Raw genomic sequence first — 21,757 nt, forward strand, 5'->3', positions numbered from 1 at the left:
CCTTCATTTTAATCATGCATAAAATGGAACTGAATGATAAACACTTTCTCCAAACACAAAGTTAATTAGCCAAGACAGAAAAGATCAGCTGCACCAGTTTAAGCATGAAGCCCAGGTAGTCTGCTATCTTGCACCCAACAGTGCCCTAGGAGAAATACAAAACCAGAGTAAAGATACAGAGCTAGAACTTCAGAAAAGCCTCTCTGACTCCAGCCACTTGCCATCCAGAGATTCCTTAAGCTATCATCGGTGCCTTTGGGAAGTTTCTCAGTGTAGATTATTTTCCTTCCATGTATTTTTGAAGCCGTGCAAACTCTTAGCACATACAATATCCCAGGAAAGGAGAGCATCACACAGTGTAGCTGTGAGCTCTTTGCACATATTTTTTTTTTTTAAGCCTGGAGTTGATACCAGTGTTATAATTTACACTTTAACTCGGTTGTCAGCAAGTATTCTCCAGAATATTATCTACCTTTAGTGCTGAACAAATTTAAACATTCAAAACACCCTATGGGAAACAAAATAAGTCAGAGAAAAGAGGGCAGAGTGGACATCCACTGAGAACAGCAGCAAGCTGATGGATGTGTCAATGGGCTTAGAGCAAGCCAAGGCAACTTGTGTTTGTGATACCAGCACCTCTCAACAGCATATGGTAAACCAACAGCATCTCTTCTGGCATCAGAAAAGATAATGAGATGAGTAAATCTGGGATGAGAAAACAGAAAGGAGATAAATTGTGCATGAGAGCAAGAGAGAAAAATAAAAGATAGGAACAGGAGGGAAAGTTTAAGAGCAGAAGAAAGATGTCTCTGCCAGCCATATGTTAGACCTGAGAACTTGACAGCATGCCCAGTTCAGAACTCTACGTTTGTCTTAAAAAGGAATAAGGGAAAAAAAAATTCATTAAAAAAAAAATTGGTGAACCTGTCCAGATGCTTCCCTCCGATTTTCTGATCTGTAGTAATACATTATTCAAACCCTACACCGAGATTGACAGGGCAGCAATCACAAAGGAGACTCAGTTATATATTTCAATAAAAAGATGTATAAATAAAGCTGTGCTGTCTTAAAAGGCATAATAATAAATGCCTCACTGTAATCAGAAAACATTAAAAACTGCCTGTAACAGCAGTGAAGACAGCCTCTCTGAAGGACGGAAGTCTTTTGAAGTGTTTCCAAACCAGCAGCTTGAATACCAGGGCAGGAGCACTACTTGCAGACAGGATCTGGAAGTTGATTGTCTATCTGTGCTTAGGAACCAGGAGCAACAACAAAAAGAAAAATGCACTTCCCAAGCCAAAGAAGAATGGGATTAGCCAGCACAGTCTGTTCAGCACAGACAAAAAAAAAAGTCTTTAATTACAAGGTCACCCCTTCAGATCTGGGCTATGAGGACAGTGACAGCTGGAAGTGCTGCAGACAGAGAAGACCAGGAGGCAGTGCCTCTTAAGCCTCCTTCTCTGCTCTGATCTTGGCTCACAGGCTGTAGCTCTTTGCATTGCTATGGACAACTCTCTGTCTCTGTTTCTTGAATTGATTGCTTACTTCTGTTCCACACAGTGCTGCAAAAAGCCTCCTGGAAATGAAAAGCATCATTACAGAAGGGATGTCTGGTGGACTACATGAAAGGATTTCAAGACGCACAGGGCACGAGGAGTTTGGTGCCCATCTGTTCAGGACTACCTCGTTACTATGGACAGGGAACAGCTGAGAAGCTGAAGACTGAACAAAGAACTGATCCAACAGGGCTTTGTAAATCAGCTCCCAAGTAATTTAACCAGCATCTTCCTTCTCCTGTGAGATTTTATCTTTATACATGCTTAAACACGAAACATCCTCTTATTATTGAATGAAAGCTAATGACTTGGTGCTTCATTAAATACCTCTTCAGACCTGATGCAATTCCTAAAGGCAATCACACCTGGATAATGAAGATGTAATGTACTATTTCTAGAGACATAAAAGATCCTCCCCTGCCTGGCAGCCCACATTGCCTCAGCATATTCTCTCTCATTTTGTTCTTCATCTGGCTATTCCTCAGTACACTCACTTGTTGCTGTCATGTTTATTTATATCTCATGCCATGTGGGGCATGGACCACACTATATATTTGTACAGCACCTAGCACAATGGGAATCTTGACTGAGGGCCCATGAGCTCCAATTGTCCCTGTCTCTTGAAGAAATTAAGTGCAGTTGAGAGTACATATTGCCTAGCTGCATTTTGCCTCCATCTCTTGGGACTTTTATTTAGCTACTGGAGTTTATACAGTCACAGAGCAACTCAATCAAAAGAAAATTTCACATTTGACAACTGAGAGACATTCAGAAATAATTTGTAGGAATCACAGCAATAGGTGCTTCATAAATCCTACCAGAAGGTAGAACTCATTGGAGAAAGATGCCTCTAATAGTCATTTCCCTTGTGGTCCAGAAATACAGATCTTAAATATGTAAGTATTTCCACAGTGATTTGTTTTAAAGTTTTAAAACCAGCAGCTTCTTAAGTCCTGAAAACTCAGTGGGGGAAAGCAGCTTAAGTTGAAAGCATCTTCATGGCAATGCTCGTCTGCAGTTGACAAAAACACACCCAGCATCATGTCTGCTTCAGTTCCAGCTTGTTAACTAGGTATTAAAACATGCTAAAGATACAGCCTGCTTACAGCTTGCAGTGTCCCACACACTGCCAACAGGTGGTGTTCAGAGATCCAGCTGTTGTGCACAGATGTGCTTTTGGTATGGTGCCAAAGGAAAGGGAATTAAAAAGTGATGTGCTCCTTTTCTAATGGTTACTTTAACTCTGGTGATCTGATTCGTTTTCCTGGAAAAGCACACACTGCCTTTGAACAAATTATGCATCTTTCATGGATGCTACTCTCTCTGATGTGATTCAATTTGATGAACAGAATTAGAAAGCAAACTGAAAAATATAGAAATTAAGTTCATGCTGATAAGCATTTTCTCCCTACCTGTAAAGATTTCTGTGAGTATTAAGCATCAGAGTAAGGTGGTAAAAAAGAACAACAAATGAGCACCCACAGATAAAGTCAATGCAAAAAGATTAACAGCAAAGGGAGTGATTGTTCCCTACTTCTAAACCTAGAATAAGCCCAGAACTGAATTTTCTCCTAACTTACACACTTCTGTGTGTGCTCCAAGTCACACACTGTGTTTACTGAGAAGTCATGGTTGTGATGCAGATGCTCCCCATCCTGTGTGATATCCTCTGTTCTTCTCTAATAGCCAATGCAGTGAATGCATCTCAGTTCCCAGGCTTAGCTCAAAGCCTCCACTGAAGCATCTTCCAAGCATCTCTGCCTTCCCTGAAGCCTGTTAGGTTACATCAGTGAAAAAAAGGTGCAGCATTTCAGCCTCTTCCACCTCTGCCTTGCAGGAAGAAGAGTCACTCCAGGGCTACCCTCCAGGCATCCTTACAAGTAACCTACTCTTTCCAGTATAGAAGCACAGAATGAGAGACAGCTGTATCCTGAAAATCCATTCTATTCTTTTTGCTTCTAACTTAAATTAGCTTAAAATTAGTAAGAACAAAGTGCAGAAGTGCGTTTAAATCCTTGCCAAAGAAATGCCCAGGCAATTCTTGCTGCGTGGTACAGAGCTGGTATTGCTTGCTGAGGCTCAAAAGACTTCCCATTCCTGAGAGCTCACTCTCTGAGGTCAGATGTCACCAATACAGCTGAGGCAGCCTGTGACAACTTGCCATTCACATCAAGGTGAAGGGGCTGGATCAGTCAACACAGGTTTCTTGACAAATCAATCAGACAGGTGGTTTTAGGATGGCAGTGTGAAAACCCAGCTCTCACCTAAGGGACACATGCAGAGGGACAGAGAGGCAAAGCTTTCAATACTGTTTCCACAGTATCCTCCGGAACAAAACAGCCAGCATTCATCTAGGCAAAAACAATGCAATGGGTGAAAGAGCAGCCAACAGGTCAGGCTCAGAGGGTTATGGTAAATGAGATTACACCAAGCTGGCAGCCAGACACCAGTGGGATTCCACAGGGATTGATTTTAGGACCACTGTTAATGTTTTCATAAATAATTTGGAGAGAGGACTTGAAGGTATACCAATAAAGTTCATATACAACACTGAATTAGGAGCAGCTGTTGGCTCTCTTGAGGGTAGAGAGACCTCGCAGAGAAATCTTGACAAATTCAAGGGTTACCTACCCAGAAGTCCCAGGGTCAAATCTCAATAGGACAACTTGGAATTCTGTCACCATGAAAGTAAGTTGAATTGCAGGTGGTTTGCCATTGGGAAGTCTCCAATGGCAAATTATGAAAGAGAAGGTGAGGCCTGGGGGTACCCAGGGCCTTATGATGCCGTATAATAAGCCTGCATTCACAGAGCATTGCCTGCAAACAACTGGAAGAGCTTTATGTCAACTGCTGGCAGTGGGATTCCCAAGAGCAGCTTATGGTGTCAGGAGTTCAGGCAGGGAGATATCTGACATGCCAATGCTTGTGCCCAGAGTCAGTCAAACTAATGCTAAAGGTCTGTACAATTCAACAGACCTGAAAATAACAAAATATGAAGCTGAAGTACTGAGAAAGCTCAACCCTCCCTGAACTTCACCAAGAAACAAGAGCAACTTCAGTGGCAGTCCTTTCTTTAACCATTAAGTCAGATTCCTCTGAATAAAATAATGTTTGATATTGAACTCAAGATTAATATATATATATATATATGTGTGTTTGTTCTTTTTAATCTAATGATAATGTTTCCCTATTACAAAGCTCTAGAAATTGATCCATCAGTTTATACGACATTTCAAGCTCCCCCTCTGGTTCTGTTCAGATGAAGAACATCCATAAAGATCAGTCAAAGGAAAGCTTAACATTCTTGGAAAAAAAAACAAACAAAAGCTGCCTGGTAGAGCCATTTCTAATATACCACAGGAAACAGTTTCATGCAAACTCAGCTACAGGAATCATTTCTCCCTGTGCTGCATGACCAGGTACAAATGGGATGGCTCTCAACTAGCAATGATGTCATATTGACCCTACAGTCTTAACCAGATCTGCCTGTTTATGAGGGTCCAGTTGCACAGCCTACCTACAATACAAGACCATGGTATGAATGTAACTGCTCACTGCTGCACTGACAGCACATAGTGTTACATTCACATTTACAACAAGGAATAATGTGAAAACACTGCAGCTAATTAACCCTCTTGAATGCAACCCTTCCCAATTACCAAGGTCCACATGTTCCCCAAATCAGGAAGCATTTTCCTTTTACATACACAAGTTAAGTAGTTTTTCATATATTTCTCATACCTAAATCCCAAAGGATAGTGACCAGACAGCTCTCTGAAAAAGCTCTCACGCAAGTGGAATTTCAACCAAATATAGGGAAGATATGCAGGAGCAGTCACCAATTTCCTCCCATTTTCCAGCTACCTCACTTTTCATCTCCTCCGGTGAGAGTCTCTAGCCATACATACGCAGGTTATTTCCACTTACCCTTTCAGCACAGAATTTACTGTGGATTGGGCACTTGTACAGTTTTATAGTTTTAAGTGATGCTGCTGAATGTGAACATACTCAAACACTGAGTTACAGCTGTTCATAAACCCCTCATGTGCACATGTGCAATGCTGAGCTCAATCAGTAATACTAAACCAGTCTCAAATTGAGATCAATGCACAAACATGCTTGAGGAACAAAGTAATGTTGTCCAATAGGTCAAGATGTCTAATGTGAATCTAAGTTTAAAAGGCATTTCTATGTCTAAAGCATGCAGCTAGCACTGAGCAGGACTCTCCAAAGCCCCTTTGTATGTTAAGATCAGAACTACCTTATAACTGAATGGAGTTGAAACTTTACCCTTCCAAAAGGCTTTCCAATAAGAACACTGGATCTCCAATTTTACCTCTGAACATCCAAATCTCTAGAGACCTAGACTCTTCTCCAGAAAACTCAGCCTTAACCAACCCAAGCCTCTTTATTCAATACCAACAGCCAGTCAATAAGAAACGTTTCAAGTCTGTCTAACATACAAAAGAAATGTTGATTTTGCCCACCATGTGTTGTTGGAACACTGGACTGCAAAACACATGTAGAACACTGCTAGAAACATACATCACTGAGAATAGCTGCCATAGGAAAGTAAAGTAACAAAGTCTTCAGGAAAAATAGATGTTGCAATTGCAGAGCAAGGAGGAAAGCTTATGAACCCGTCCAGGAATTTTAATAAGGGTTTAACTGAAAAAAAAAAAAAAAAAGCCATCCTGCTATTTGCCTCCCTCTGCCATTCTGTGGGTTGTCTCACTCAAAATGCAGGAAGGAAAATGGGGATGCTGCTGTACTCTGTCATATATACAGATGTAACCCTTCACTGCACTGCATCAGCTTTCTGGACATAAGAACTCCAACATGTCATCAGAGGAGTCAACTGAGGACGTGATCAAATTAAGTAGGGTAACTGTTGCAAACAAGGATGCATCCTCTGCAGGATCTGTCTGCACAAGCAGGCTGAGCCACTGCCACAAACACTCTCAGCAGTAGACACAGCTACTCCTGCACTGCTGCTGTTCTGTCCTTGTCCTCACCTCAGCTCTGCAGCTCAGGTAGGACAGAAGCAAGGCATCTTGCCCCAGTATAGGCACCCTACAGACTGCAGGTCAGAGATGAGGCTCTCTGCAGCACCTCTGAAGATGCGTGCATTTCAAAGATCTGTCACAGGATGTGGAAGGATGCAATGAAAACAGCTTTGGCAAGGGTCCTGAAAAAGAGTAGTAGATATCATTTAGAGGCTTCATGAAGATTCAGAGAAATAGTATTCTGACAGTTCACCATGCTGCCTTCCACATGGCACATAGCCCAGCTGCCTGCTCTGAGTCAGACCCAACACGCAGGGGGCACATCAAGATGTTGAGATGATGGGTAGGAGGACCATACACCCAGGGGCAGCCAGTGCACAGCCTCAGATTTCATCCCCACATCTATGACCAAGAAGACTTGTCAGCAGACAGCACACACTGCCCCAGGTGCAGCACTGGCCACTAAATCATCACACAGCTTGCAAGCAGCAAGCCTCTGACTGTGGTGGCAGAGCCAGCCAAGCACTGTGATTTTTAATTTCTCCATTTCATGCACACAACTCCTTATTAAACAAACTAGTCACATCTTCGTGCTGGTGCTTGTTCTCCACAGCACTTAGGGGTGGGGGGCTGCAGGCAGGAATTGCTAGCAAGCCAAGATATAGCAAATACTGGGTCGTGACACTGGCCATAGGAAATTAGCAATGTCATAGCAGCATAACTGCAGGGGCTTTTTGAAGCAGTAATTTGCAGAAACCTAACTGTTGGTACTTATTTTTCCTCCTCTTTTCATTGGAAAACTTTCATCTGATATAATCAAGCCAGGCTCTGTTTAGGATTTGAAAACAGACCATATCAAAGCCAAAGGCCGGTAAAGCTCAGTAAATAGAGGAATGAACCAGCAGAGATAAATAAAAAGCACAGTAAAAATAAATAAATACAAGCACTATCGGGATGGTTCTTCCATGTGCCATTGGTTTTCCTGCACAGAAGAATCTGGAAAGCAGTGAAAGCTGAAATTGCCACACATATGTAAGTAGAATTAAAAAAAAAAGAAATAAAAAATTAAGCTTTTGAAGTAGATAGCGAGTGTTGTTGTACCACTGCAACATACGTTCTACAGTACACACAAAGATCAAACTATATCCATTTAACACAGAAGAGAAGAAAGTAAATGAGCCAAAGCCATGGGACAGTTCACCTTCTCTCCTGTAATAGCCTTGCTGTTGGTGCAGGCAGACAGTAAAAGCTTGGTCTCAGAGCCATGACCTTTCAAAGATTCACACTTTGGGGGGAATTTCCATTCCCAGCCCCAGCACTGCAGCTCTATTCGGAGTCAGTAGCCCTGTTCTTCCTCACCAGCCACGTCAGGTTTCCAGGTTTTCCCCTCCGTGTTCCAAGCCTTGTCTCTGAACACATCCCAGAGCTGCTCAGCTCTGGGTTTATTTACAGATTTTGCTGGCATTGCTGCCATTCCAAGTGTTGCCCTGAGATAAAGAGACCAAGAAGAGCCCTGCCAGTGTAACCAAGACAGACCTGTGCTTCAATAGGACTGCTACTAAAACCTTCCCTAACGAAATCTATTCCACCTGCACTTGGTAAATACAAAACAGCTACTTGCTGTTTGGTTTTCTACAATTGTCATTATCTAGCTATCCAAAGTGCCTGAAAGCATTGGTGTTCTCTCCCTCCTGCTCACTGGAAGGCAGTCAGTCGTACTGCCTGTTCTCTGTATTGCTAAAACCAGCTGCCCTGCTGCTGCTAACGCTGGGGCAGCTCCAATAGTGCTATCAGGAGAGGGAATCCTAGTGTAGAAAGGCTGTTGCTAAGGGCTTTGACACGGTGTCATTTAACTCTGATGAGGGCAGGTCTAATCGCTGCAGTGTTTTTAATGACACTGATAGTTCTGGAGTTTGGTTCACACCTCACCTGCCAGCACTGGTGAGGCTGAAAAAAAAAAGCCATAGCAGAGCTAGGAAATTCTTAGAGCTGTTTTTCTTGTGTGGACAGCACCTGCTCAATTCTTGCCACTGAAAGTCTGCACTGATGCTTTCTTCCATTGTTTTCATATTTCCCATGCCTACCTTCATGCTGGAAGTATTTCCTGGGAAGGTCTTCCATAGCTGTCATCTACACCTTTACAGGGGTAATAAGCTTCTGAGTCCAAAAGGACAATGACTCAGGTAATAGGTGAGTGAAAGGGGATTTCTGGGGTCTCAGATGTGCTGACACACAAGTGTCTTTAGCTTTATCTAGTCAATTTCTGGCTCTTACCAGAGATTTGTGTCATTATCCAATTCTGTGCTTTGAAAGGGTGGATTGTCTCCTTGACTAAAAAACAGGCAGGGTGGGCACAAGCTCGTCACCTCACTGAGGTCAGTCAGACACTCTTTACTTGGAAATATCCCTCCCTTCAGTTCCAGCACCCCATAGCTGCCTGACCAATGCCTTCTGAAAGCTTTGGCATTTCACATCTATCTCAAACATGTTTACAAGGTCGCATTGCTCAGCCTTCTCCTTGCTCTGCCAGCTCCTCATTCGCTCTGCAATCCACTTCAGCCCTATCCTGCTCAAGTAGGACCGTTCTTCCTCATTTTTCCACCTCTCTATCTTCATCAAATATCTCAGACAACTCATCTTACCCTTATTGCCCTTAGGAAAACATTTAAAAAGTGCAAGCTGGTGCACAGACATTGAACATACTAAAGTAGGATTTCAGGGGACTTGCCCACAGTAACACACCATGCCTCTGCAAACCCTTCAGACCTGAGATATCCTTTGTTTTCTACCATTAGAATTCTTGCCTTCTTTACTCACAGTCTTACCAACACATGTAACAGAGTCTTTGGTCCACAATTCCAGACTTGGCACAGCTTACCCAATCTGTCTCATCACACAGATAACCTTAAACGTTTCCAGAAGCCATCCCAAACCCTTCATTCAGAGGGCTGGTAAACTTCTCTAGTGAAGAAACGTTGAAGAAGTTGGGCTTGTTTAGCTTGGAGAAGAAAAATAAATTTGTGGCCTTCCAGTACTTGAGGAAAGCTCATAAACTGACTTTTTCCATGAACCAATAGTGACAAAGCAAGGGGATGGCTTTGAACTAAAAGAAGAAAGATTTAGGTATGGTGTTAGGCTGGAATTTTTATTCAGAAAGTGATGAGGCACTGACACAGCTTTAATGTCCCTTCCAACCAAAACCATTCTATAATTTCTGCCTATATTACAAAAGTCTTTATAATCTTTCTGCCTCTGTTATCATTTATTTTGGTTTATTCCATGATTCCATTTGTGCTATTTACGAAAAGATCATATTTACCCACAAGGTGTTCTCATTGAGAATGACAATTCATTTAACTCTGGACAGCACTCTGAGATGCAACTGATCTGTGAAATTAAGCACTACCTGTCATCTGGGTGGGACTGACAATGGCTCCCCACTTAGGTGGGGGAAGCAATATCTGAGGCATATCTAAGAGACAGTGAGACTGCACTTGTCTGTTTTAATCCAGATACTACAAAGACCAATAGCGAGACGGATATGGCAACATGGAATATATAACCCCTGACTGGATATTGTGTCCTAAGAAGTTTGCATAGCCCACGCTGGAGGCCTTGCTGCAAGCCTTAGCAGTTGTTATCAGAACGAGGTACATTAAAGCTAGGGTGGAGAGACCTTCCCACCAAAACAAGCACAGAATTGCCTGCAGGATGGACACATCCCCAAAGCCATCAGGCATGGTCAGCCAAGAGCCACTGAGTGGAAAGTCGAGAAATTAAGAACAGCAGGAACTTCCCCTTGTACCATCTTTCCAAATATAATCAACCAGCTCACCGAAGATGAAGAAATAATGGCAAACCAAAGTCTTCAGTTGAATGCATTGCTTCTTCTTACATATCAGTTAGAAGTAACAGAATTCAAGTGAAACAACACAGGCCTAAACAAATGCAAATGAGTCCTTTTTTCTTTTTTCTCCAAAGCAGCAGTCTCACTGTAGATCCATTTAGAATCCAGTTCCTACCTGTCAGCAAGGCATCACAATACAAAGAGAAATCTACTAGGTTTGATGTGCTCATTCACCATCCAAAATGATTAAAAAAATAGGTTATCCGTGCTTAATCTTGCCATACCCGAGGCTACCAAGAGATGGCATCAGGGTTTCTACGTGTAAGATCTTTGCCCATGTGCAACAACCATGGTATTTCTTTCCACTTCCTCAAGCCTTCATCTATTTTCAAGTCTCATCTGAAAGCACCTCTTTTTTTCCCTCACCTCTCTCTCTTTATTTTTCTAATTTCTCTCTTCTGCTGCTATTAACAGTACAACAGTCAAATATAATTCTGCAGCACAACTCTATTTACTCAGCAAAGCAGCACTGAGATACCATCAGTCTAAAATGAGATTTTATAGCTTATTATTAATATTAGAACAGGTCATTCTTGGAGAGAAACCATACAGACCATAAAAAGAACAGAGGGAACTGCATAAAACTAGGACACCTTTGGCTCAGAGCTCATTTCTTCTATTACAATGGCTCATCACATTAAAGTAAATAAACCCTAATGTTTGAATTATCTCAGTGCTGTACATATCTCCACTCCATGCTATCTGAAATATTAGTCAGGCTGAATAGACACTCGACGTAAACAGAAGTTTTAAAGGCAATCTCTTTTTCCCTTTCTTGCTGGCATCATCCTGTTCAGAACAGCATTTACCAGTTCTATTTAGCAAGAATTTCTAGCTAAATCACATGTAGATCAAGCCCAGATGGGAAACATGTCATTTGGCTGTGACACAGCTCAAAAAGAAATCTCATTCCATCCTGTGAGTTTTCTGCAGGGATCCAGTGAACCAAATAGCAATTTGAGAATAAGCAAGCATTAAGCATTGATTAATTCTGACCACATTCCAATAGAATTGTGTTACTTTCCAACTAAATATCCAAACTGTTCAACATGATTAATGGCAAAACAGAGACAAACAAGAGGAATTAAGGACGATTTGCTTTTGATCTCCTATCAGGAACTGCTGCCAAATAAACAAAGGCATAAAGCTTTATGTGGACTGCTCTTCATAAAGAGCCAATCACAGCAGCTACTGTATCAGGTCACCAAGGAACTAATCAACACATTGGTGTGTTGAATTTCCTCGCTCATCCTCAAAATACTGTCTGGCAACAGCCATGTAATATGTTCTTCTGTTCAAGGATAGGGTAGCTGAAACCTTAGGACAAATCAGGAGATGCAGTTGCAGCAAATGTATGTGGTGGTCAACCAGAAAGGGATTATCCAGGATTAAGGCTGAGGAAACTAGCTGCCATGCATGGAGTCTGGGATGCATTCACAATTGCATCTCTTTCATGTGTCTCTCCATTATCTCTTCTTCTTAACAGAAGAGATAATTCTAGTATTCGGGTCATTTCTGCTATGTCTCCTCTAAGGGAGACAGCCAACTGCCATTCCGACCCCTTCTCCTCTTACTGAGGTCACAGGAGATCCTCTTAACAATCATCTGCTGATGTGGCAACTCAGTCACTTTTCATCACCTTGGGCTCAACACTTGCATTTTATCTTGCTTCAAAAGCACCAGTTCTAAGGGCAGAAAAGAACTCCAGTTGTATGCAACCCATTTTGTATAGAAAAGATATTACATAAACTCAAAGCACACGTAAAGCAGTATACAAATGCAAAATTTTCAGGGTCTTTATAGTCTTATAGTCTCCTTGGTCATTCTGATAAGCACGTAATTAAATACAGGCTTCCGGGTTTAGACGTACTCTTAAGATCACCTTCACATTCCTCTTTTCTTGAATGAATTCCATTTCAAGACTCCTACACACAAAAAAAATCTCTCAGGTCCCATGCTGACAGAAGTATGTGATGACAATATGATGACAATAGGAACCACTTACTGACTCCTGAGCTTTTCAGATTCATGAGTCTCTCTCCAGCTCAAGACATCCCTGAACAAACATCACCAAAGTAAATACACAGAAGGTGTTCTCAACTCCTCCTGGGTTTTGAGTCCGTCCAGGAGCTGGAGAGAACTGCATTTTCTAAGTCAGCACCTATCCACGTGACTTAACTCTAAACTCCCATCGTACTGTTTCCACAATATACTCCAGGCAACAGAGCAATAAGCAGTCCCCTCAAACCTCCAGAGGCAAACTTCTGTTACAGGTAAAGACAACCCCACTTTTTTACCTTAAATATACAAGGAGTCAATGTAACTATTTCATCTAAGGTAGTTATGTGAAGGGAATTATTCCATTTCATGGAAATGAAGATTCACTGTAAGCATTTGAGGAGCTGGGACCACCCAATAAAACACTAAACATCCGATCTGAGATTTAGTGTCAGAAACAGCCAACCCCGACGTGAGCAAAGACAGAATTTCTTCATGTTACATCTTCTATGGAATTAATCTGGCACCTTTCCCAGACTTGTTAATTCACTTTTTGCTTTTAATTAAGCAGTCAAACTTCACTAAGAACAACCCACTGAAGAAAGCAAATGTTTCATGAACATTCACAGAAAGTTTTGTTTTTTTTTTAATTTTGATGAGTACTCCTTCTTACAATCTGTGTTAAATAGATGTATTGTTGTTCACTGTGGTAAATAGATGTACTTGCAAAGAGTTTTGAGGAACAAAGATATTCTAAAAAATTGCTTTTATTGAAACACTAGGAACAAGAGCACCCACCAACCTTTCAAGAGCAACAGAAAATGATAATGTAAGAAGGGAACCACTCAAGCTCACTTGTCATTTTCTAAAGCCTGAACCTTCCCTGTATGGAAGATTCAAGTTTGGATTTTTGTTTCCACTAACTTTGATAATCAATCCTCGACTCAAGGCATCCTAGAAGGGACTGGCACATATGTAACCATAGACCACATGCATCTCTCAAAGCCATCTGCTCAATGTGCCAGCAGCCTGAGGAGGATAACTGATGCTTGGCCACCTGGAGGCATACGCAAGAAAAAGAGATCCAGATTCAGAGAGCAGACATCTGCCAAAGCCACATCCAGATGTCTCCTAGAACAAGTGAACTAGGAAGGTGAGTAAAACTGGTGAAAGAGACACGAGAAAAGTGGGAAACTAGTAGAAGATACAGAACACACAGAGAATTACTGAAGGTGGAAGAAACTGGAGTCATCACACTGTGTGGGGCACCAGTGGTGTTACATTAGAGAAGCTGCTGACAGCAAAGATCTGAGCATCCCACTCACACACTTTGCTATTGACATAAACAGAACATCTGGCTTTATTTAAAACTATCCTTAAAGAAATGAACTAGAAAACTTTCACTCCAACAAAACACCACACAAGACAGACAAGACAGCCTGGAGTCTCCATCTCACTTGAATTTGACAGTACTTAAGTTAGGAGTTCTCTAAATCCCAGTAAGTTTCACATTTCACTCTTTGGCTTTTGCTTCAGATATGAACAGTCTTAGGGAGAACCACAGTTATGGCACCAGCAACTTGAAGACCTCAGATGCCTAACTAAGTCCTATAAAGTCCATGAGTCACAGTCTCAGGGGAATCAGAGCTACTTGGCTTTCACCCAGAAAAGGTCAATTGGAGCATTGGAGACTATTTCTAAATACCCCAGAGCTTTGCCACTGAAAAAAATAAATAGAACTATGTATCTTGTTTCCACATCTTAGCTGGCTAAATAAATAGCTCTGATAGCGCACTCTCCAGGGCAGATTCTTAAAGTGATATTGGTCTTACTGCTGCCCAGGACAGGACAATGCGGGTGTAGCCACAAGAGAAGTAGTGCATTTTCGATGCAGCATTCCTGGCAGCTGAACAAAGAACATGGATTATCTCTGCCCCCACAGTTGCCAGCTGTTCCTTCCCAGCAGCAAGACAAATCATGGGGGTATGGAGTTATGAAGAGAAGGTATCAAGGGCAAATACAAAGGGAGGATCAGAGGCTTGCAAGGAGGACATGGCAAGATTTCCTCTGCAGGCAGATTACAGGCTGGAGTTTTCTTCAAGTTCCACGCCAGCAGCCCAAAAGCATATGGTTTTGTGACCAGCTCACTACACCAAAATAACATCCTCTAGCTTTCAACACGGGGCCTTTGGGAGGAGCTACACAGCCTGAGTCAGATGATCAGCAACACATGGAGAAGTAGACCAAGCACATGACTCCCTTTTTCTCATTCTTGAAATCCCTCCTGCAGTAACCCTACTTTTTTTTTTAATTATAACTACTTGAAATATAAGGGCATTTTACGCATACATCCATTTTCTGATGAACTTTAAGCTGCCTTAGGTTTTCAAACCATAGTTGTCCCAGGTATTTGTTAATGCTGAGAAAGATCTGCAATCCATTCACAGTCTAGACTTTCAGTCTCAGAACCTACACTCTTGCCAGCAATAGGACTTGAGACTATTTTCCCCAAACAAGCACACTATATCCAAACAGACTGCAAGCAATCCCTACTAATGAATCAAACTAGTGCTTTTAAATAGGTTGCAATTGCTTTTTAAAAGCAAGTTTCCATGCTGCTTCTGACGTGGAACAGTCCATCTTCACAGAGCCACTGACCTTCTCAGCTGCTCCTTTTTATTAAACAGGAGTTAGAGCTCTAGGTGGGCCAGCTGAATCATAGAATGGAAAAATGGCTTGGGTTGGACAGGACCTCAAAGATCATCAAGTTCCAACTCCCCTGCCATAAGCAGGGTTACCAGCCACTAGGTAAGTACTAGATCAGCTAAGTTTTAGGATAAATTTTATCTTCCATCTTCACACTCATGAAAATACATTGTAGAAAGAGCAAAAATACTTTACTAGGAGAAAATTAGGAAACTGAACTAGTGGTGGGGTAGGCACCAAGGCTTTTTGTCTAATGGAAAATAAATCCTAGATTTTCAGCAGAGCTGGTCTTTTATTAGTTGAAATTTTGAGTCTGCTTCTTTCCTGGACAGTTCCTTCTCAAAAAAATAAATGTAAGAACTGATTAAAAGAATTTTTGTATAGGAGGTCAGAGGAAGCAAAACCCAAAGCCTGCAAATTGTCTCTAATCTGTGCTTTTGAGTGCATCTCAGCAAAAAACTGGGCTAGAATGATTAACGAACCAAGCTCTCCACTTGCCTCAGAGTCACTCTTGGTTGCCTCAGAAGTCAAGTCCAACTCCAGAACTAACCCTGGGCCATACTATCATAAAACAGTTCTCTAGGCTTCCTGAGTCTTAAAGTTATACCAGGAGGCCTGAGGGGAATCCTGGAGGGTTCTAAGATATCCTAGGATAACACTGTAGCAGTAACATCCTTGGAGATACATGAGATCCAAATCCCCATGCAGGAAATATCCTGGTATCATCCTTTTGGAGTGATGGCGCAGAAGAATCATGGGTACACTGACTAAGAGAGAGCTGACACTGTAAAGCAGTTTCAGAACTATACCTGAAAGCCAAAAAAGCAGACAAAAGTGAGTTGGCTTCCATTAACAAGGCAGCTGTGGGAAGCTATGCATGTGTTGGGCCTATTTGGCATGTTATTTAGTAAGACAAGTACTTGAACTTTTATAGCTCCAGATATGTAGGCAGAGGAACTGGAAAAAGTCTGCATTAGAAAAGTACTGTGTGTTGACTGGAAGTTAATTAGAAGTTAATTAATTGGAGCTAGTGGAAAATAATTCAAATCCCTTCCTTTGAGGTGTATTGTATAACTGGCCACACTGAAGGAACTGGTATTAATCCTCCACAATATCATCAGGAAGGGCATGATTTATTGGTGCCCCCATCCAGGGCAACTGCAGTTTCAGTTGTGTATGCAATGGTCATATTATTGTGCCATGTCTGTCCTTCTTCATCTCACCTACACATCACATCCAACCTAAAGCTCCTTCAGTAACTACCATCTATGAACTGCACCCTTGTTGAGTCTGTACCAAAACTAGACTTGACTGAATGTTGTTAAGACATGCACCAACAAGTACGGACGTGCTCCACAAAGCAGAGAATGTCTCAGGGAGAGAACCAACAGGTTCAGTGTTGCTTAAGCAAATGTGTGGACAGAGGTCACAGCAGTAAGTTCTGCCTTCTGTTTTGATAAGCAAACCACATGTTATGTCCTTCAGTGAACGCTCGTCTTTCTGTACTAAAAGATCTTCCTTGAAATGCATCTAGAGTCACTGAGAACTTGAAGAATAATATTCTACATTAAAACGGAGGTACAAAATTGATTTCTCTTCAGCAAATATACAACTTGAAATATGCAGAACGGGCTTAAAAACTGACCTAGGTTAATGCTACTAGAACTGTTACTCTTCAAAAATACTGAAATAATTTGGTCACAACTCTTCGCTGAAGGAAGAGACAGAACCACCACAGCTGCAATGAATCTGCCCCAGGCCAGTGGCAACAGGAGGTTCTTGCAAAGGGACAGGCAGGAGCAGTCTGTCTGCTGCTGAACACGCTTCTCAAAAATCCAGTCCTGACTGGAAGCTGAAGGATGACACCTTGCAATCAAACTGCCATGGCTACAAGTAAACGGCCACCAGCATGAATCATATGATGAAGCACAGCATAAGCGTGCCCTCTGAGGGAACTATTTCTGCCTCTTAATATAAATCTGCAGGTTTAAAGTGAATGGAAATCGTGCATCAATTTCTGATTTCTTTGCCTTTTCAAGTGGAACCAAAATTTTATTTCTTGCTGGCCTGGAAAGATGAGATCCCCTTGGGCTAGTGCCTACCTGACAGTCCTGACGTGCCGCTTGCTGTAGGGGGTGATGACTTTGAAAAGCAGCTCCATGGCTCCATTGGTGCCAAGCGTGGTTCCTGCAGCAACTAAACCAATAAAAGAGAAAAAGCAGTCAGGTCTGAAGCAGGCAGTCTGCAATGATGTGTTTAGTGCTGGTGCAGGGAAGAGAGTAGCTGTCCCTGGGGCTATGAGCAGATTTCTATGGGCTCCCAATTGCCCTAGACAGGCCATTTTACAAACACAGGACCTGCAGCACAGTGCTGGCAGTGGACACACCTTTACACAAAATCATACCAAAACCAGTTCTCAAATCCTACACTTCTTCCCTGTGTTTCCCAAAGCTTCTTTCCCTGTGAACATTGTACTCTCTGGAGAACAAATCATAATCAAATAGGGTCAGGAAAATGACAGGGCTCAGATTCTTACTATACTTGCCAGAGGCAGCTGCGTGAGGATGGCTTATCTCATAGAAGCACAATGGAGAGTCAAGTTTACTTTCTGCGCTTCTACTCAGCAGTTTGGAATTGTATTTTGGGAGGGAAGCTTCTGAGTAAATCTTAGCTTCATCTGCCTTTAGTCCTTCACTTGCTAACACACATTGGGAGCATTTATGTACAGTTTTGGTAATCCAATTCGAAAAATGCCTAATGAATACACTAATTGCTTAGTGGCCCAAAGACAACAGTCAAAAGTACTCAAAGAAGATGGAAGTGTGCTGAGCTGGAGGTACATGAAGAGCTGTCCCAGAAAGAGTATAGAATGGATTCTGAGATAGGGTGAGGGGCTTGCCATGAACAGAAAGGAGGCCAGGCTGCAGTGCACATCCTGCAACCTCTAACATCTGCAGCTTAAATGGGATGCAGGTGCACTGAAGCAGGCGCAGCAATTGGTGTAGATCATCATTTTGGGTGGGAGGCAGCACAGAGTCATTACACAGCTGTGAAACTCAAATAAAGGCACGTTTCAGCTTCTGGCCTTGGCTGCATTTTCAGTCCGGCTTGGTCTTTCAAACACTGCTTATTTCTGGGAGAAGGGTTGAATGTTGAGGCTTGGCTGCCTGCCTGAGAAAGCCCATTGCTTGAAACTAGCTCCTGTACAGCTAGAAGGGACCTGCAGGGCTGGGAGCCAGGAATGCTAAATCTTAGGATGCATGTAGCAAACTGCAGGCAGGATGGCTGTCAGGAATTATCTGCTGAGCGAGGAAAGGAGGGAGGGAGTAGAAATGGTTGGTGTGAGCAAAGGAAAACTTTTGCTGACAAACTCAGTGCTCCACAGCGAGGAAAACGTGTATGAAGCTGTAATGATCCGTGGGGGTAATGCTGGAAATCCCATTGCTTGAATTGCATAAGATAAGGGAATAGCCAAACAATGCAAAAAAAAAAAAAGCAGGAAGAGAACACAGGGAAGGAACATTAAGACAGGAGAGGAGACCAGGCATTAAGTTCCCAGCTCTAACATGTACTTTCTGAAGGACCTTGAAAAAGTAAGTGATCTATCTGCCTCTTGCCTCTCTTGCTGCAAATTTATCCCCCTTCCCTATACATCTGCTCTCAAGATCAATACAATCAACAACACTAAGACACTTGGCTATTATGATGATAGGAACCATACAGCAACTTAAGGTACCTAAGCCCCAGCAAAGGAGTTGGCTGTATGTATTAAGGAATAAGAGACCATCACCATAAATGCTTTCATATTCATGAATATTATCCATTTATATTTTCACAGTCCACATATGTAATACTCTGTAAAGGCTGTATAGACTGTTTTGGAAATACTTCTTTCTAAGGCTGTTCTGGATTTTTGTGTCCAATTCTGTATATAAATAGTACATGCAGGCACTTGTTCTAAACAGGAATTATGTTTATTTGCACTGAAATGACTAAAAAGAGCTCTGTTAATTGCTATAAAGGAGGAAAACCTAGGTCCTCACCATTAGAAGCACAAACCCGCAGGACCCAGAGGCAGTGGATGAGGTTCAGGTGGTGGCCCAGGTTTTGTCTTGTCAAGGTCAGGATTACATCAGTTGCTTCTGCTTTCTGCACTTTCATCCCAAACTTCCGATCTTTGAAATGCAAAGCAGAATCAAAAATTATTATTAAGACCAAGCATCTGCAGGAGAGCTGATAAACTTCGACCAAATCTTGTAAGTAGGGTTTTCATTAAAAACTCATCTAAACATACCAGTGAGTTAAATCAACTACTTGCAGGTTACACTGAAAACAGGTAAATCTGATGTTTTCTTACAGTCACTGTATCCAAAGAGAAAACATTCTAAGATTTCACTTAGGTAAAGAGAATCAAAAGTAAATTTCTGCTGGAGGAAAACGCTTTAGCTAGCAATTCAACCCAAGGCAGAACAGGTGTATGTACATCCTCCTTGCCTTTCCACAAGACCTCCAACTAGCCAAACTGTTAACAACCAGGATTTTCCAGCAAAACCCATGAGTAAAATCACACTGCTCTATCACGCACATCTCAGTACTGATTATTGCTGAAACCATCCAATGGTTCTAAGCCCGCTTTCCCAACCCTGAGCATCCCATTGCACAGCAGTACCTTGTTGGCCAATCCTGGCCAGGAGGCGAAGCAGGGGCAGGAGGATGCTGTAGTCAGGCAGCTCAGTCTGGGCAGCAGAGATGAGGGCCTGCAGCAGTGCCTCGCTACCCCCTTTGCTGATCACATAGTGAATTCTCCGTCCAGTCCCTGAGGAAAAAGAGACAAGAAAGGCTTTGCTCAGACCATCCTTGCCAGAGATACAGTTATTGCTAGCCTTCAAGCTGCACATTGCACACAGTGCTCCCACAGTCTTCTCTTTATTGCCATAAACCTTACAGCTTGCACAGATTTGACCTCTTGGTTGCCCTGAGACTGCAGACATGGCTAATGGTGATGTGAGGAAATGATGCTCTCTTCTTATCTCACTTCAGCAGTCATTACCTTTACAAAACCACTGCAGAGGTTTTTCATTGTGCATTGAAACGCAGCAGAGAGGAATAAACAAAGGCACCAACAGATTTCAAAGGGGCGGAAGGCCCAGTGATCTTCCCTTAGATATTGGAAATTAGACCAGCAAAAGAATGAAGCTCCAACAGGCACCTTCCAAATGAAGAGAAATCCTAGGGAAGCTTCAGAGACAGTTTTCAGACAAATCTAGGTCTCCAAAGAAACCACAAAATAATCCTACAAACCCTACTGCATCAACAGAAATCCACAGGCACCTTGGGCAGTCTACTACTAAGGATTAGAAAATTCTGTCCTTCACCTGCAGACATCACCCCAGCTATGCTTCCTTACCCAGAGAGAGCAGGTCAGTGAGGACACCGAGGATATTCAGGATGGCATCCTTGTCACAGGAGCTCTGAAATGGAAACACACCAACTTCAGGGTTAAATTCAGAACAGCAAACCTCATACTGCACCAGGCTACAATACCTTTGGAGACTGAGTACTCTTTGTGCCATCTAGCCAGTGGTACATATTGATAACACATTTTAAAAGCCTCTGACAGACACAGTGATCCTTCCACACAATGTTTAATACACAATAGCACTTCTGCAGTATTTACATCTTAATTCTAAATTACATCTCTTTCTTTGGATCAGTCTGCTTACCTCAAAGCTGAGGAAATTAACCCAGCAATGTGTTGTCATTTTCAATAAGAACATCCATTATTACAACAGATGGACAGAGAATATCTATAAGCTATATCAATTTCCTTCACAAGAAAATCACCATCTTTGCAGCTTTACAACTACAACTGCATGGAAATCTGGAGGCTAGTGAGCAGAAGGATACCCTAAACTTATTTTTAATCAAGGCTGAGCAAGGACCACACCCCAACATCATACTTGCTGCTTTAGATTCACCTTACATTTTTCTCTAGAGGAAATGAGACAGCATGCCCGTGGAGAAGGAACACATGCTATCTACCATCCATCTGCATGATACACTAGAGCCCTACTTGAATCCTGCTCCAGCCAGATTTCTTTGCTGAGAGTGAAGAATTAATCATCAGTCTGTATTGTCGTATGAGAGATCTGGGTCAAGTTCTAGATCTCTTAATATCCATACAAATACAACACAATAGAAACTTCCAGCATAACAGCAAACTTTCATTTTCGTAGCCTTGGTCCCAGATAACCTTAGTTGTTCCGCATAAACTATAACAGAATAATTTTATCACCCATTAAGTTATTCAAATAGAATATCTTCTACTTCTATGGCTCTTGAGTGTTGAAGTGCTTCAGAAATCAAACCTACTAGTACCTACTTAACTGCAGATATAGGTGGTTATTTTACTAGCCAAAATACCTCACCCTTCTCTGACATACTTAACATTCCATAACTGAATGTATAAGGCAAGAAATCAAGAAGTAACACCTAGCAAAAAGAAATTATAGAAAGAATGTAAGTAAAATCTGTAATAACAACTATTATTAATGCAGATGGACAATTTCTTTCCAGCAGCTCTC

General features: G+C 42.0%; 1 protein-coding gene across 1 annotated transcript in view; it reads right to left on the reverse strand.

The window, feature by feature from the left end:
- AGBL1 (AGBL carboxypeptidase 1) overlaps positions 1–20,762 on the reverse strand; it is a 254,668-nt gene extending 233,906 nt beyond the window's left edge. The window contains exons 1-5 of the mRNA XM_065734355.1: positions 20,718–20,762; positions 20,581–20,644; positions 19,843–19,989; positions 19,217–19,348; positions 17,276–17,369 (exon numbers count right to left, since the gene is read on the reverse strand). Of these exons, the coding sequence (XP_065590427.1) occupies positions 17,276–17,369; positions 19,217–19,348; positions 19,843–19,989; positions 20,581–20,644; positions 20,718–20,762 (482 nt within the window). The remainder of the gene's footprint in view (positions 1–17,275; positions 17,370–19,216; positions 19,349–19,842; positions 19,990–20,580; positions 20,645–20,717) is intronic.
- Positions 20,763–21,757: the final 995 nt, after the last annotated feature.

The sequence above is a fragment of the Cyrtonyx montezumae genome, unplaced genomic scaffold (genome assembly GCF_038088225.1).
Source record: "Cyrtonyx montezumae isolate F1298 unplaced genomic scaffold, pur_monq_1.0 scaffold_17, whole genome shotgun sequence".
NCBI lineage: Eukaryota > Metazoa > Chordata > Aves > Galliformes > Odontophoridae > Cyrtonyx > Cyrtonyx montezumae.